Source organism: Pleurodeles waltl, chromosome 12 (genome assembly GCF_031143425.1).
Source record: "Pleurodeles waltl isolate 20211129_DDA chromosome 12, aPleWal1.hap1.20221129, whole genome shotgun sequence".
Taxonomy (NCBI): domain Eukaryota; kingdom Metazoa; phylum Chordata; class Amphibia; order Caudata; family Salamandridae; genus Pleurodeles; species Pleurodeles waltl.
Window position 1 is genome coordinate 224,116,595 of NC_090451.1, and position 16,250 is coordinate 224,132,844.

Sequence of the window (16,250 nt, forward strand, 5' to 3'; positions counted from 1 at the left end):
TGAAACGGTGCTCACCCGAAGTTGCACAAAGGAGTCCCACGTCGCCGGAGACCAACTTAGAAAGTCGTGCAATGCAGGTTAGAGTGCCGTGGACCCAGGCTTGGCTGTGCACAAAGGATTTCCGCCGGAAGTGCACAGGGGCCGGAGTAGCTGCAAAAGTCGCAGTTCCCAGCAATGCAGTCTGGCGTGGGGAGGCAAGGACTTACCTCCACCAAACTTGGACTGAAGAGTCACTGGACTGTGGGGGTCACTTGGACACAGTTGCTGGATTCGAGGGACCTCGGTCGTCGTGCTGAGAGGAGACCCAAGGGACCGGTGATGCAGTTCTTTGGTGCTTGCGGTTGCAGGGGGACGATTCCGTCGACCCACGGGAGATTTCTTCGGAGCTTCTAGTGCAGAGAGGAGGCAGACTACCCCCACAGCATGCACCACCAGGAAAACAGTCGAGAAGGCGGCAGGATCAGCGTTACAGAGTTGCAGTAGTCGTCTTGGCTACTATGTTGCAGTTTTGCAGGCTTCCAGCGCGGTCAGCAGTCGATTCCTTGGCAGAAGGTGAAGAGAGAGATGCAGAGGAACTAGGATGAGCTCTTGCATTCGTTATCTAAAGTTTCCCCAGAGACAGAGACCCTAAATAGCCAGAAAAGAGGGTTTGGCTACCTAGGAGAGAGGATAGGCTAGCAACACCTGAAGGAGCCTATCAGGAGGAGTCTCTGACGTCACCTGATGGCATTGGCCACTCAGAGCAGTCCAGTGTGCCAGCAGCACCTCTGTTTCCAAGATGGCAGAGGTCTGGAGCACACTGGAGGAGCTCTGGACACCTCCCAGGGGAGATGCAGGTCAGGGGACTGGTCACTCCCCTTTCCTTTGTCCAGTTTCGCGCCAGAGCAGGGCTAAGGGGTCTCTGAACCGGTGTAGACTGGCTTATGCAGAAATGGGCACCAAATGTGCCCATGAAAGCATTTCCAGAGGCTGGGGGAGGCTACTCCTCCCCTGCCTTCACACCATTTTCCAAAGGGAGAGGGTGTAACATCCTCTCTCAGAGGAAGTCCTTTGTTCTGCCATCCTGGGACAAGCCTGGCTTGACCCCAGGAGGGCAGAAACCTGTCTGAGGGGTTGGCAGCAGCAGCAGCTGCAGTGAAACCCCAGGAAAGGTAGTTTGGCAGTACCAGGGTCTGTGCTACAGACCACTGGGATCATGGGATTGTGCCAACTATGCCAGGATGGCATAGAGGGGGCAATTCCATGATCATAGACATGTTACATGGCCATATTCGGAGTTACCATTGTGAAGCTACATATAGGTAGTGACCTATATGTAGTGCACGCGTGTAATGGTGTCCCCGCACTCACAAAGTCCGGGGAATTGGCCCTGAACAATGTGGGGGCACCTTGGCTAGTGCCAGGGTGCCCTCACACTAAGTAACTTTGCACCTAACATTTACCAGGTAAAGGTTAGACATATAGGTGACTTATAAGTTACTTAAGTGCAGTGTAAAATGGCTGTGAAATAACGTGGACGTTATTTCACTCAGGCTGCAGTGGCAGGCCTGTGTAAGAATTGTCAGAGCTCCCTATGGGTGGCAAAAGAAATGCTGCAGCCCATAGGGATCTCCTGGAACCCCAATACCCTGGGTACCTCAGTACCATATACTAGGGAATTATAAGGGTGTTCCAGTAAGCCAATATAAATTGGTAAAATTGGTCACTAGCCTGTTAGTGACAATTTGTAAAGAGAGAGCATAACCACTGAGGTTCTGGTTAGCAGAGCCTCAGTGAGACAGTTAGGCATCACACAGGGAACACATACCTATAGGTCACAAACTTATGAGCACTGGGGTCCTGACTAGCAAGGTCCCAGTGACACATAACAAACATACTGAAAACATAGGGTTTTCACTATGAGCACTGGGCCCTGGCTAGCAGGGTACCAGTGAGACAGTGAAAACACCCTGACATACACTCACAAACAGGCCAAAAGTGGGGGTAATAAGGCTAGAAAGAGGCTACTTTCTCACACGCACTTCCGGGCACCACTTCTCCCTGAGTCTCACATTCGCTGCGCACACGCCTCAGCGCAGTCGCGACTCCAGTCGCCGTGTTCTTACTTGGCAGGCATTGGGTGTTGCAAAGCACCCTTTGTGTTCAGCCGGAGTCTCACCTTCTGATCAAGTCCGCAAATACCGGCACAGTCTGCACCCCCAGGCCCACAACACCTCGGTCCTTGCGCCATTGCCTTGATTATTGCAGCTCGCCACTGGTGGGCATCACCTTGTTCTCACCTCGTGATGTGCCATGACATCCGGTGGTTGCTATCAGCAATCCTAACGTCGTATGGGCAGGATTAGTTAGGATAATGTAAGGGCCGTGGACGGAGCAATTCACTAGGTGTCTGACATGGCCGCCATCTTTGCAGGAATGTTTTAATGAGCGACTTCTGGGGAGAACAAGATCGAGGATCGCCATATTTGGAGGTGAAGTGCTCGTTTGTGGGGGTGGCAACAGACGAGTGGGAGCCCTGTAGAGTGGCACTGTACCAAGGGGCCCTAAATATAGTCAAAACCTTTCCTCAAGTTGGTCAGAATATCAGCCATGCATTCCAGGCTTCCCAGAGTCGGGTGTACCACTGGGACATGGATTTGGCCTTGGGTTTCTTCTACACTGCTGCCAAGGTCATCTTAACCACACCCAAACAGAGCCTTAATATAGAGCAGTCACCTATTGTCTGTTGTTTCAAAGAGGGGTCTTGAAGACCCACAAGGACACAGTCCGTACTGGCGTAAATTGGGTGGCCCAGAATATTTCTTTCATTTGTGACAGTATTTCTTCCCAGTATGGTCGGGCAATCCCACCATGTGTGTCTGAAGTCCCCCAGCAGTCCACATTCCCTCCAGCAGGTGTAGGAGGTATTTTGGCAGATACTTTTAAGTTTTTCTGTCTAGAAGTACCAGTCATAGAGTAATTTGTAATGTGCTTCCTTCAGAGACATAGAGCAATTAAGTTTAGTGATGTCTATGTACACCATACGCCATTGCCTATCTTCTATGATTATGCCTAGTGTTGGTTCCCAAAAAGTCACACGACACGGAGATGGTTTGAAGCCAGCGGACATCAGTAGCACATAAAGAGTGGTAATACAGAAGTGTGTCATCCCACCCTGGCAGACAAACTGTTCAATGTGGAGCAACTCCCTAGTAGCTGCCATGTGTACTTGTAGCTGTACCACCCAGTGTTTCAACTGAGTGTAATGAAAAATTTCTCAGGTGGGTAAATTAAAATCACAACAGCAGTTTTTGAACATCAGAATGTTGTCTCCGTTAAATAAATCGGAAATCGTCAAGCAACCTCCATCCCTCCGTTTGTCAAAGAATCTCGGGTGTTGTGCTTGGGGAAAGGCCATATTATAGTGGATGGGAGTGTGTGGTGAAGGGAACATTGTCATCTTGATTGCTTTCCTTACCACATCCCAAACTTTAAGTGTGGTAGCTGTACGAGTGGTTAAGTAGGCGTTCCATGGGCTTCTTGTTTGAGTTTCCATAGGATATCCGGGCGAACTTGTTTGAGTTTCCATAGGATATTCAACATTATGAGTCCTACCACCACACGATCCACATGCAGCCAGAGTTTGTCCAAGGCTATAAGGGACCACTCAGATATGACTCGGAGTTGTGTCGCTCTGTAGTATATAAGGAGGTTTGTCAATGCCAGACCTCACTTTCGGAAGGGTCATCACCTTAGAGCAGAGTCGTGCCCTACATGCATCAATATGAAGCTTGTGATCACTGAGCGGACTTCAGTGAAAGTCTGTGCATCTCAACTGGAAGGCCCTGGAATAAATACAATGTGCGTGGGAGCACCGTCATTTCAATCGCATTGATGCACCCTAGCCAGGTAAGGTATAGCGGGGCCCAGCGTTTAAAATCCATTGGCAGGCATCTAAGTAGGGGAGGATTATTTGCCTTTTACAAGCAGGTTATTTTGGGGGTTATTTTTCTACTTAAATGAGTAATCTTCTACTTGATCACTTAGAAAGGGGAAGTAGAAGCAATTTCCTGCATTCCCGGCAAGGGGACTGTCAAATTAAGTAGGTAAGATTTTTGGAGATTAACAAGAAAGCCAGACACCGACTCTTAAGTTTTGAGGACTGCCTGAAGAAACGGCAGCAAGGTCTGGGGAGAAGCAAAGGCTAACAGGACATTGTTCACAAATAGAGAAACCTTATGCTAGTTGGAGCCTAAACGGATCCCTTGAATATCAGGGATAGCACGGATTCCTGCAGCTAGTGGATCTATACTGCGAGCAAAAAGTAAGGAATAGAGGGGACACCCTTGCCTCCTCCCACTTTTTAACTCAAGAGTCAGAGGCTGTGCCATTGATTATTACCCAAGATCAGGGACAGGAATAGTTTCTCATTACCATGGCTATAAAGCATTTGCCAAACCCAAAACGGTGTAGTGTGGCTATCAGAAATGACCAGTCGACTCCGTCGAAGGCTTTCTCCACGTCGAGTTCCTACAGGATGGGGAATATATGTTTTTTTGTCACTTTTTCTATCAAGTGGACTACCCATCTCAAGTTATCTTGAGTTTGGCAACCTTCAAAAAATCCAGACTGGTCTGGATGAATCAGCTTGGGCATATTATCCTTCAGTCTGTTGACCAGAATTTGGTATAAAGGCTTGCGTCTAGGTTCAAAAGTGCGCTAGGCATATAAAAGGCATGATTGAGGGTTTTCCCTGGTTTAAGGAGGACCGTAAGTAACGCTTCACCCATAGTAATGGACACTGCCTGCGAATCCACGATCTGGTTAAAAAGGTTGGTCACTTGAGGGGTTAAATCATAAATGAAAGTCCTATAAAAGAGTGCATTAAGACCAACAGGGCTGGGGATTTGTGCAGCTTAAGGGAGTCAGTAACTGTCTGTACTTCTCACTTGTGATGGGGCTATTTACGTTATAATTAACTTCCTGGGATACTCAAGGCATCTCTGCCAGATTTAGGTAGGTAGACTACTCTTCCGAGTTCATGGGGTCAGAGGTTTAGAGACGTTTATAAAAATCCCGAAATAGTTGGGCCTTCCCAACCTCTCAGTGATGTATCACACCGGCCATGTCACACAGCTGGCCAATATACTGCTTTGACTGTTTCATCCGCAGTTGTCTCGCTAATAAAGGGCCTATTTTATTCCCATTTTCATAGGAAGTTTTCTTCAAGGGTAGGAGTGTAGTTTCAGCCCTATTGGCATAAATTGCCTGTAGTTTGCCTTTTAAGGACTTTCCTTTCCTTTGGAAGGCAAGGGAGAGTGCGGTCTTATGAGCTTTCTCCGCCATGAGTTCCCCCTTCAGCGTCTGCCTTTCATTAGTCTTTTGTTAGTTTCATTTGGATACCAACAAAATACATTTGTCCTGGATGACGGCTTTGAAAGCATCCTAGGTTGTAGAGTAGGAGGTGTCCCCGGGGTTATTTATCTGGAAGTAATCTCTGATCTATTTGCGGAGTTCATTTCGGAATTGACCATCATGTGTAAGCACATTAGGAAAGTATCATCTACGAAATCTAGGTTGCAAGGCGGACCAGTCGAATATAACCTGAAGGGGTGGGGGGGCGTGATCTGAGAGGATGATGGGACGAATATTCACTGATATGGTTCCCTGACGTAAATGTTGACTGAGTAAAACATGGTCAATCTTAGAATAGGTCCTGTGGGAGTTGGAGAAGATGGTATAGTCTTTTCTGTTGGGATTAAGAATTATCCAGGCGTCAAAAAGACCCAAGTGGTGAAGAAGTCGATTTTACGGTCTTTGGAAAGATGCCAGTCTGTGCTCTATGGGAGAGAGAGATGTCCAGAGTGGAATCCCATATCATGTTAAAATCCCCCGTCCAATATATATCTTCCTCTGCAAAGCCCACTAGTATGGATAGAAGCGCCAGAAGAAACTAGGATTGGCTGGAATTAGGGGCATACGTTGTGGCTATCATACACATCCTACCATTGAATAGACCTTTGACCAGTAAGAACTGACCCTCCCTGTCGGTCCTGCTGCTCTTAATTTGAAAGTAAACTGAGGAGTGGAAAAGCAAGGGCCACTCCATTGTGTTTGGTAGTAGTGGAGGACCTATATATGAATGGATAACTCTTGTGGCGCAGTCTTTGATCTTCCCCTCATTTAAGATGAGTTTCCTGAAGTGTTACAATGTCAAGGTGATGATCCCCAAAGTATTTCCAGAGTTGGGTATGCTTATTAGGAGAGTTCAGCCCCTTCACATTCCATGTCAGTACAAATAGGGCCATGGGAGGAAGTTAAAGAGAGGCTCTGAAAGACAGGTAGTATCGCTTGGCTGCAAGGAGCGGCTTGAGTATCGGCAGCTCCCCTGTGCCTCCCCTGATACCCCCACCCACATAAAAATATCACAACATTCTCCATGCATAGGTCAACAAAAGAAGAAAGTGCCCATCATCTAGATTTAGGTTTACATTAGTGGAGAGTCCTATATTATCAAGTGCGGTTGCAGCATCCCAGAAGTCTCTCCAACCAGGTCAAAGCAGAGATAAACAGTGTAGTCTTCTTTTTATTTCCTGGGGTGTTTTCCACCTTTTTTCCCGCTGCTGCCAGGCGGTGACGGAGTGATGATCTGTAGACGTCCCTGGCGATGCCTCGCCGTGCTCCCAGGCCCCTGAAGATTTCCCTCCAGTGATTCCCACAAATTAAGCTGCTTCATCAAGTTCAGCAAAGTGATGTTGTTGACTCGAGGGCTATACCAAATGGGTAAGTCCATCTCTATTTAATATGTTTGGACCTCATGGCATCAGTGATCGGATGGAACTGTAGTCTGCGGGTCAGAGTCACCGGCGCTTCATCCTGGTTTGCAGAACAGGCTGCCCTATGGCATCTCGCTACCTGGCCATCTGGAGGATCAGTTCTTTTACTTTGATCGAGTTCAACTTGGCTTAAACATCTCTTGGAGAAAAGGTCAACTATGAAGGCCTCAAGGTGCATTCCTTCACTCCCCTCCTCTAGTCCTCTCACCCATATGTTAGCTGTATGGGAGCGATTCTCCAAAACTTTGCATTTGAGGAGCGCAGTGCGTAATTGAGATTGAATCTGAGACAGGTCAGTCCCTCATTCATAGGATTTATCTGGCCCTCCACCTCCTGGATTTTTGTCTCCAGGTCCAAGGTGCAAGTACCATCAGAGTCCACGTCAGATTGGAGGGGGAACAGGTGAGCCTAGAGCTCTGTTTTGAAGGATTCAAAAGAAGCATTAATGTGCGCTTTAAGTTCTTCCCGCAGCTCACTTTTAATCGCCCCTAAGGACGAGAGGACGTCATCTTTCATGAGTGCCCTGGGCTCTCCCAGAGACAGTGCCGCTCTCTCTGCTCTATTTTACGCGGGTGTGAAGTAGCTTGAAAATGTATTTAGCTTGGGCTTCCTACGCAACATAGAGGAAAGTGACAGTCTGTAGTGGTGGGTACTGGCTGACCGCGTAAATTCACAAATCTCAGGGTAATGCAGGAGTACCATTCATAAATCTGTTGCTTCAGGTAGTGCCACCCAAAGCAGCACAAGACGAGATCCCAGTTCGGCAACCAAGGAGGCAGCGCAGCATCCAGGCATCTCTGGCCCCGAAAGTCAAATATTCAGCTTATAGTAGGGGAGTTGATCCTTTCTCGGGAGATCAAGTCTCGACCACCAACGCTGTGTCTATGCGTCGGATCCCCACTTCGGGATAAACACAAGTGGTCTCAACTGTGCAGCTTTAGGATGTCACTCCCAGTGTGGGAGAGTGTAGTGCCTACTAAGAGGGGGGGCTACAGCTGTGCCCCCCACCATGCCAAACATATCACTTGAGTGGGCCCAGGCTCATCACACACATGGGCGACGTCTCAGATGAGTGTCTGGGCCCATGGGCCGGGCCCCACACCCAATTCTGTCCACATAGCAGTGCTTCCCCTTCAGAGATGGCCAGGTACGTACCCCTTGCTCACCGCAGTGAAGGTCCGCGGCACCACGATCAGAAAGGCCCCTCGGGTTGGGCGTCCCAACACAAGGAGAACACCTGTGCGGCGTCTTGCAGCTGTGTAGACCCCGCCGGAGCTCCAGCCATTCTGCAGCAGACCAGTGTGCACCGCACCTGGTACCAGTCCTCGTGCTCCCCGGGGATTTAACCGTTTCTTCTTAGACGCACCCGCCATTGTGCCCCAGGCCGCTGCGGCCGCAGTCCCGCTCATCGGATTAGGCAGGTGATGCGGCAGGTGGCACCAGATACCAGGTTCTTGCGGGAACGTGGATTACGTCCACCCGGTCATGATGGCTGGCCACGCCCCTCGCAGTCATTTTTGATAGTACAAAACAGGTGTTTTCCCAGCTGCGGATTTTCTGCTTATTATAATGGTATTTATGAGTTACGCTCAGGTGCAATTGTACTCTCAGAGTAGCTATTTATTCTCAGTTCTGTTTAATTCGTGTTATTTTTACAGTTTGGTTTAATCATTCCAGGCGACACCAGACATTACAAAATGTATACCATAGCACGAAGTAACAGTTCAGAAATTGGAAATGGAGGATGGACAAAATATAATGTTAAAATAGAGAAGACTTTTGTTGAGCATTTTATGCTCTTATGACACGGACAAGGTTTTACAGTTCGACCCAAACCTAGCTTACATATATGATACTTCAATGAAACCTTCCTGCCAATAAAACAGCTAATGCATTGGTCACTGCAGACATATGGACGTAGAGAAAAAAAATCAATATGTAATCTAGAAAGGGAAAAAAGGTCGTCAATAAATGCAGTCTGGATGTCTGTGTGCAGGGTGTGATTTACCTCTTCACCAAATTATATCAAAATAATAACAAGCATGTGCAAGCCAAGGTGCCCTTTAAGGAGACAAAAGTGTCATTAGTGTGGTACTTTTTGTTGAAAATTTGGGGCAGACATCTTTCTCTAAATGGCCAACAAATCTTTTGTCACATGACTACCGTGCTGTGAAAATATGATCCCTTTTTGTTTTTATTTTATAATTTTATACAGCACGAAATCACTCCTCAAAAGGTGGCTGGACATTAAACATGTTCATAATTAAAATATATGACATCACAAATGTCAAACGGTAAAATACAGAGAAAGCTGAACAGTAGAACACATCGGAGGCTGGTGAATTCTGACAGGTAAGGTAAAACAAAGGAGCAACATTTAGGAAATAGAAAGGTCACCTCAGGAACAAATGATTAGAAACCAGTGTTTGCTGAGCGTATATAACGAGACTACAATAAGGAATTCTGCTGTGGTGAAGTTTCTCTCCTTGAGGACACTGTTGTGTGGTCGTAGGAAAGAAGTTGTCGAAAGTGAATTTCTAAAACTAATTCATATAGTGCGTCTGTCCTATGAGGCAATTTTGAAGAATACAAAAGCTGTTTGTGAAATCCATTATTTGGTAAATGTAAAGACCTTCATACTGTTTGTTCACAAATAACCACCGTAAATATGATACATTTTATTTGTTCGAAAACTTCACTGATATTCGTGTTATTATTTTTTTTTTTTTGCACAATCAGCACAGTCTGGCAAAGATGTTACCACCAATGGACTTGATGAAATGCAGAGTTTAGTCCTGGCTACAGCTAGCGTTCCAGCTGAAGCAAGGTAAGGTGTCCGACACTTGTGAGTACACTAGGATGCGGATGTGTATGTGTCCACAAGTAGGTGAAATAGGCTGATCATCTTACCATGATCCACTGACATCAGAGCTAGCCCTTGATCAACAGAGCTGTATCTCACCTGCAGAAGACAGCAGATTACCCTTCACCCACGAGCAATCTATTGCTCACTGCAGACAAGCAGGACTAGCCCTCACTTCCAGACAGCAGACATTACCCTCACCTTTTGTGGTCTGGAGAGCAATTGCCACTGGTTCCAGTCAGCAGACCTATGGCTTGCTCTGCTTCTCCCACCTTGGACATGCAAGTATCTGCCTTGCTATGTCTTTTGTTTTACAAACCTGTTCTGATTTCTATCGTATCTGTGTACGTCAGCCACCATACGTGAGCCCCTCCTTGACAATGCTGCAGTTGATGAGTCACTTCAGAGGAGCACCTCACAGATTGCATCAAAGTTATAATTTTGACTCTGTCTGATTAAGTTGGATTGTGGTCTGGTCTGTCACCCCCCCCCCCCCCTCTCACCTAACACCCCAACCCCCACCTCCAGTGGAACCTCCATTGTACATAAACGCTCTCATCTTAGAGCCACACCCACCTGTATTTACTTAGGCAAGGGGGTGGTTGAAATGTCTTTGCCATTCCTCCATCCCCCAGGAGATCCTTCTTTGGATTAGCCCACAGTGCTAGACACAAACCTGTCAGCAGGGTTATAAAAAGCCAAGATACTTGATAATTGGTGATCCCCGTCCTATACAAATATATCAAGCATCCTAGGAAATCCACATGCTCACAAGAAGGGGGACCTACAGTCATACAGTAGAGATAACTGTGCGGGGAGACCAGGGAGGGGGTGATGGATGTGAAATCAGTTTCCAGGCTGGTGCTGCCCTGAGCAGATCATTACTACAGAAACAATACTTTGTCGAACCAAGAAAACAAATCAGAATCCCGACACAAGGATTACAGAGGTGACAACCAAGCTGCCCGACATTATAATCAACTTAAAGTCTTGAATGATTCTCTCTCCTGCTGGGCTACCCTTTGATCCGGAGAAAACATTCAGAAAAATCGTTGGTTTTAGATTTAACAATAGGATAATTGAATCAGCATCCACCTAAGGATTCTTAGAAAATAAACTGCTGACATTTATTTTTTTAATGTTTTGGCTGCATGAAACTGCAGCTGATATGTTGTTTTTATTTGCCAAAAATCTGTTATTCTGTTTTCATGTAAAATTGAGTTTTATTGTCTGCATCTTAAGAAGATGTATGTAATGCTTATGAAGTGTATTTGTATTTAAATCTTGCATGAAAATATGATGCCTCCATCTTTACTCCATTGGACCTTGGGAAACACTTTGATTTCAATAATAATCGACATTCATGAACTACGGTGTGTCTTCTTGGTAATTTAATTCTAATCGAAAATATAAGTCCTCTTTGTTAATTATCTTCACAGTAAAATATTAAATGATTGACTTAAACTTATTTACAAATATATCATAATGTTTCCACTTTTGGATGTCTTTGGCATTTTGTGGCCTAGCAACTGAATCTCAACTGGATGAAAATGTTGACGCCCTTCACTAGCGCTTATGAGATAGCCTGAGAATCAAGACTCCTTGGTTTTAAAAGACCATTAGGACAGTGATTAAATCACCCAACTTTGGGCTTCAGCTAAAAATGTTTGCAGCTAATGTCCCAGCGTCAATTACACCCTTCTCTTGTATAAGATTGTGGGTCAGTTGGGACAACAAGAATGGACTTGTGGTGTTGGAGGTCTCTACAGAAAATAACACAATACAAAATAATACATTATTCTTTGCATTTGTAGTCAACCTCCCTGCTAGAGTATGGTAAATGACCTAAAGAGATTGTAACATTTCAGGAACCAGAAAAGTTTAGGTCTTTTTCAACAGGCCTTAAATATATTGACTTTTTCAACTTTGACTGTGTTCTTTCTGCCACTGATTATGTCTTGATCAAGCAGTGATTGCGTGGGTAGTATATGTTGGTGCTTGGACGTTACTGTCACCTGCATGGTAAACTTGCCCACAGTGCCCAACTACATGTAAAACTTGCATCCTGACTTTTTTGGCTCTTGCTTTACTCTAATTTAGTGTGTTTCACATGGCTGAGGCATGGCTCTGACAATGTCATGTTCACCATTCTGTCCCGAGACATTGTAACACCAAGCTTATCCTTATAGTAGATACAGGACTAGTGTCTCTGCCCTGGATTTAGCACTTAGAGCGGTGGTGGGAGACTACCATGTTTGTTTATCTTGTAGTTGACAGAGACATTTTTATTGGTGTCAGTGAGATTGTGGTCTGCTGATTTCCCCCAACCCATTGTGTAATGTTCCCCTGGTGGTAAGACTGTGTTGGTATGCGTTTGTTCATGAGCCTGAGAACCATCACCAGTGGGATCCACCTTGGATGCGTCTCGTTTGGAATGGCAGAAGCTGGAAGAAGAGGACAACTACCCTACACAGTGGAAGTGTATTGCTTCACTCTTTCTGTTTTTCAAGGTGAGCGTTTCTCCAGGTTATGCCTGCTCAGTTGTCTGGCCCTGATTACTAATTCAGAAAGGCTGATGACAGCCAGGTGCAGAAAACTCACACTTTGTTGTGCCCGTTCTTTGATCCTGTTTGCAGATAACCCTGGTGCTAACTGTTGTGAGAAGAATCACTTTATACAATGCCTGTTTGTGGAAAGCAGCTTGAGAAGCAGCAACACAAACAGGTTCTGAAGATTGAGATTGTGGCTCTCCATCCTTCGCCTGACAAATGTGTATACAATTGGGATCCAAACCACCTCACTTGATTCCAATTCCAAGTTGTTCATAATCAAGGAAGGGAGTGTTCTGCGGTGCCTATGCAACTCGGATATTCCATGTAGTTGTTTATCACTAAGCTGCAAAAGTACACTAATCATAATAAACTGTCACAACTTCCCCAATAGACAGAACAACACACACTGTTTAGAGGCAAACTGTAGGTGGCCCTCAACTAGCTGAAATTAGGTCTCCACTGTAGGAAGTTAACCCTTTATGTGGTATGGGAATAACATGTAAAGGGTCCAGGGATTCCCCAGTGAGTGGACAGGGTTTCCCATGCAATCCCAAAGTGCTCTATTTAGGGGTAGTGTGGTCGAGCTGCCTTAGGCTTAACACAGAGGAGTGCAAGACATCTACAAATACACCCAATAGCTAATAAATGAGACACACACTCAAAAAGGAGATCCACACCAGTAAGCAAGAATATTTATATATGTTTAGGCATCAGAGAAAAATCGTTCAGGTAAGTACATTTTTAAATAGGAATTCTTTTCACTTTGAAAGTGGACACAGTCCAATTTCTGAGTTCTGCAATGTTATCTAATGGGATGAAAAACAAGTTCTGCAAACAGGTAGAGTACAGTGACTTACAAGATCAATCTCCAGGAGTTAAGGTGAGTAGTGGGCAAGGTCAAAGGCAGCACCTGCAGTACATCCTCAGCAGTACAGGGGCGGCCGGGTGCAGAGTGTAAAACAGTCTGTTGTGCCCAATGCGTTCCAATAGCGATCTATCACTGCAAAAAGATGCTGCAGGTTGGAACTGGGTGTTCGATTTGGGTGAGCCACTGAGTGGGCTCAGGTCTTTCAATGCTTGGGGACGGAGGGACACCAGTGGTCCTCTTCTCTTCTGTTCAGGGCGGCCCGTTGCAGAGGGTTCTTGGACTATTGGGTGTCCGTCACTGGTGGCAGTTGTGGTTGTGGGGGGCCCATAAAAACAGGCTGCAGGCGAGGAGTGGGGGACCGGTCTGGGTGAACCAACAAGTGGGTTCAAGTCTCACAAGCCTGTGGGACACAGAGACACCAGTGGTGGTCCTCTTCTCAGTTTGGGGCAACCGGGTGCAGAGGTGCAGTTGACTGTCAGGGTTGCCGTCACCGGAGGTGGTCACGGTTGAAGAGGGCCTGCGCAAAGACACTGCAGGCATCAGAGTGAAGGTCGCATTGGAGAAACCCACAATGGACCGTGTCTCTAGAGAGGCTGGGGACCAGGTGGGCACCGTTGGCCCACTTCAGCAAGGGCTTGGAGACTTGGGTGCAGTGGTGCTGTCCAGTGCGCTGGAGTCCTCTTCAGCAGTTCGTGGTGCCTGCAAAGGTGCAGGGAAACAGCTCCACTACTCCACTGGAGTTCCCTGGTGCTGGCGTGAAAGTAGGGATTTTGGAAGTTTCAGCAGCTGGAGGATGAGGTGGCTTTGGCACTATTGTCGAAGTTGGCAGGCTGGTAGGGTTGGCACAGAGTCCGTCAACGGCCTACAGTTAACACTTTTACATCTCTGGGGTATCTTCCTCCTTAAGGTCAGTGGGATCTGGCTCTCTGGTTCAGGGGCTCCCCTAAATACTGAATTTAGGGGTGTTAGGGGTGTGTAGAGTAGTAGGCAATGGTAGCCCCCATATCACCACTTCCTGTGAGAAGTGGGAATAACCCAGTCCCAGAATCCCTAGGCAGCCCATCACAAAGATAGGTATTTTTGAAATGTATTGTCCACCTTGCAGCAGCCCACCTTAGGGTGGTACTAGCCTGGAGCTGGCACACCTAACTGACTAGCTACTTTTCCCGCCTGCCCAGGTGCCAAATGGGCTCTGGACAAGAGAAGGGGGGTGGCTTTGTCTCCTTTAAGGGGAGCCAGATTTACATTTCAAAGGCAGCAGCCCTTTAAGGCTTGCCGCCTTAGGGAGGCTAATCAGCAGTTCATCCTGTGGGAGGGGGTGTTATACCCTATTCTCGGACAGGCTTTTGTTCTGGGCCTCCTGAGAGCAGTTAGCTGTCATCCTAGGGGTCCAGAACGGTGTCTCAGGTGGCAGGCTGTTAGAAAACAGCCAGTGAACATACCAGAGGTTGGCAGGGTTTCAGGGGGCACCTCTAAGGTGGCCTCTGGGCGCATAATTGGTAAATTCAACACTGGCATCAGTGTGGGCTCACCAATACGAGATGTTTGATACCAAGCATCCTTCTCTGCAGTGAAGCCTTCATGTAGCTGGGGAATTCGTATTGAACAGTGTCAAGCACATGTATTAAAATGGCTTCCCTTGTCACTTACTATGTTTGAGAGTTGACAAATATATAGCAGGGGCATATCTGCTCATGCAGATATGCCCTCATTTGTAATATAATGCACACTGCCTTAGGGCTGTAAGACTCGCTAGAGGGGTGGCTTACATGTATTGCATGCTGTGTTAGGGGACATGACACACAGACTGTGTGCCATGCTGTGTTTTCATTATTGTTTGCACCAAGACACACAATGGCAGCCTGTCGTGTTCATCATGAGGGGTCCCTTAAGGTGGCAACATTCGTGCTGTAGTCCTTAGGGGACTATCTTTAGTACCTCAAGTCCTATGTACCAGAAATACCATTTACTAGGGACTTACAAAGGGGGCTAGAGTGTTTGCCAATTGGACAGTTTTGGGGGAAAGAACACTGGCACTGGGGACCAGATTGGCAGGGACCCAGTGCACATAAGTCAAAGTAGCATCAAATAACAGGCAAAAAGTGGGGGGTGGGGGGTATTGCAAGAAAAACCCAGTTCCTGACATCCACCCTGCACAAAATTCTACTCCATTCCACAGTAACAAATAACACACTCATTCAGCTTCCACAAAGTTAGGTTATGGAGATACTGTGAACGCCTTCAAGATATACTCTAAGTTCCATATACTTCAGGTTGGGCAGCCAGTGCACATAGAATCCTACCAGATTTCATGTATCAAATTGATAATGACCTGGCTATGTTGAGCAAATATAGAGCAAATTCCACTTACACTATAAATCACACACAATGACACGTATAAAAGAAAGCAGCATTTTAGCCACACCCATCAGAAAAAGACCCTAGTCTGTGACAGAATTCTCATGACCAGGACTTGAAGGGAATGGAATTCTGACAGCTCTTCGAGGCCATACTAATGGCAACACAGCACTAAGTTTATCATTGTAGCACAGCTAAGCAAATTGAGATTTTCAAACCAAAGATCCCCTGTAACATATTACAAAAACGAATAACTTTTACAATAACATGTAATAAACAAACATTGTACAAAGTTAAAAAGTAAATTTTACATAAACATGTCTTAAGCCCTTTTCTAATAATGAACACTGCTCCTGGTAACATAACTATGACTTTTTTTTAAATCTTTGTTTTTCAATGTTGGGTTTCAATCCAAAGAGTTAACTTAATTCTGGATGATGCTCCACAAAGGTTGAGTGTGACTGTCCTCATTTCTCTGCAACATCAGTCCTCACTATTATTAATCTCCTGTCTCCCGTCAGTTGCCCCTTTCTTTTGTGCCACTTGGAATCCTCTCTCATTTCAGCTCAAACTGTCCTCCATACTTGAACCCTTCTGCTCTTGTCTCCGCCTTTCGGTGGTCTCTCACACAGACCGTTTTACCAAGGATTGCTTTCTACTGTGGAGACCACCATTCCCCTGTCTGCTGCTCTTAGGACACTGGTTCATGAAATGCAGTAGTTTGGGTTGAATTCTTATCTGCAGTAGTTGAGAATTCCACATGTTGGTAGCATCAGAAGTGAAACATGGGCCAA

At 46.2% G+C, this 16,250-nt stretch overlaps 1 protein-coding gene across 6 annotated transcripts in view; it reads left to right on the forward strand.

The window, feature by feature from the left end:
• Positions 1–16,250, forward strand: part of WWP2 (WW domain containing E3 ubiquitin protein ligase 2) — a 461,427-nt gene that overhangs the window by 220,711 nt on the left and 224,466 nt on the right. For all 6 annotated transcript variants that reach the window (XM_069216846.1, XM_069216845.1, XM_069216843.1 and 3 more), the window contains one exon: positions 9,555–9,642. In XM_069216846.1, coding sequence (XP_069072947.1) covers positions 9,555–9,642 — 88 coding nt within the window. The remainder of the gene's footprint in view (positions 1–9,554; positions 9,643–16,250) is intronic.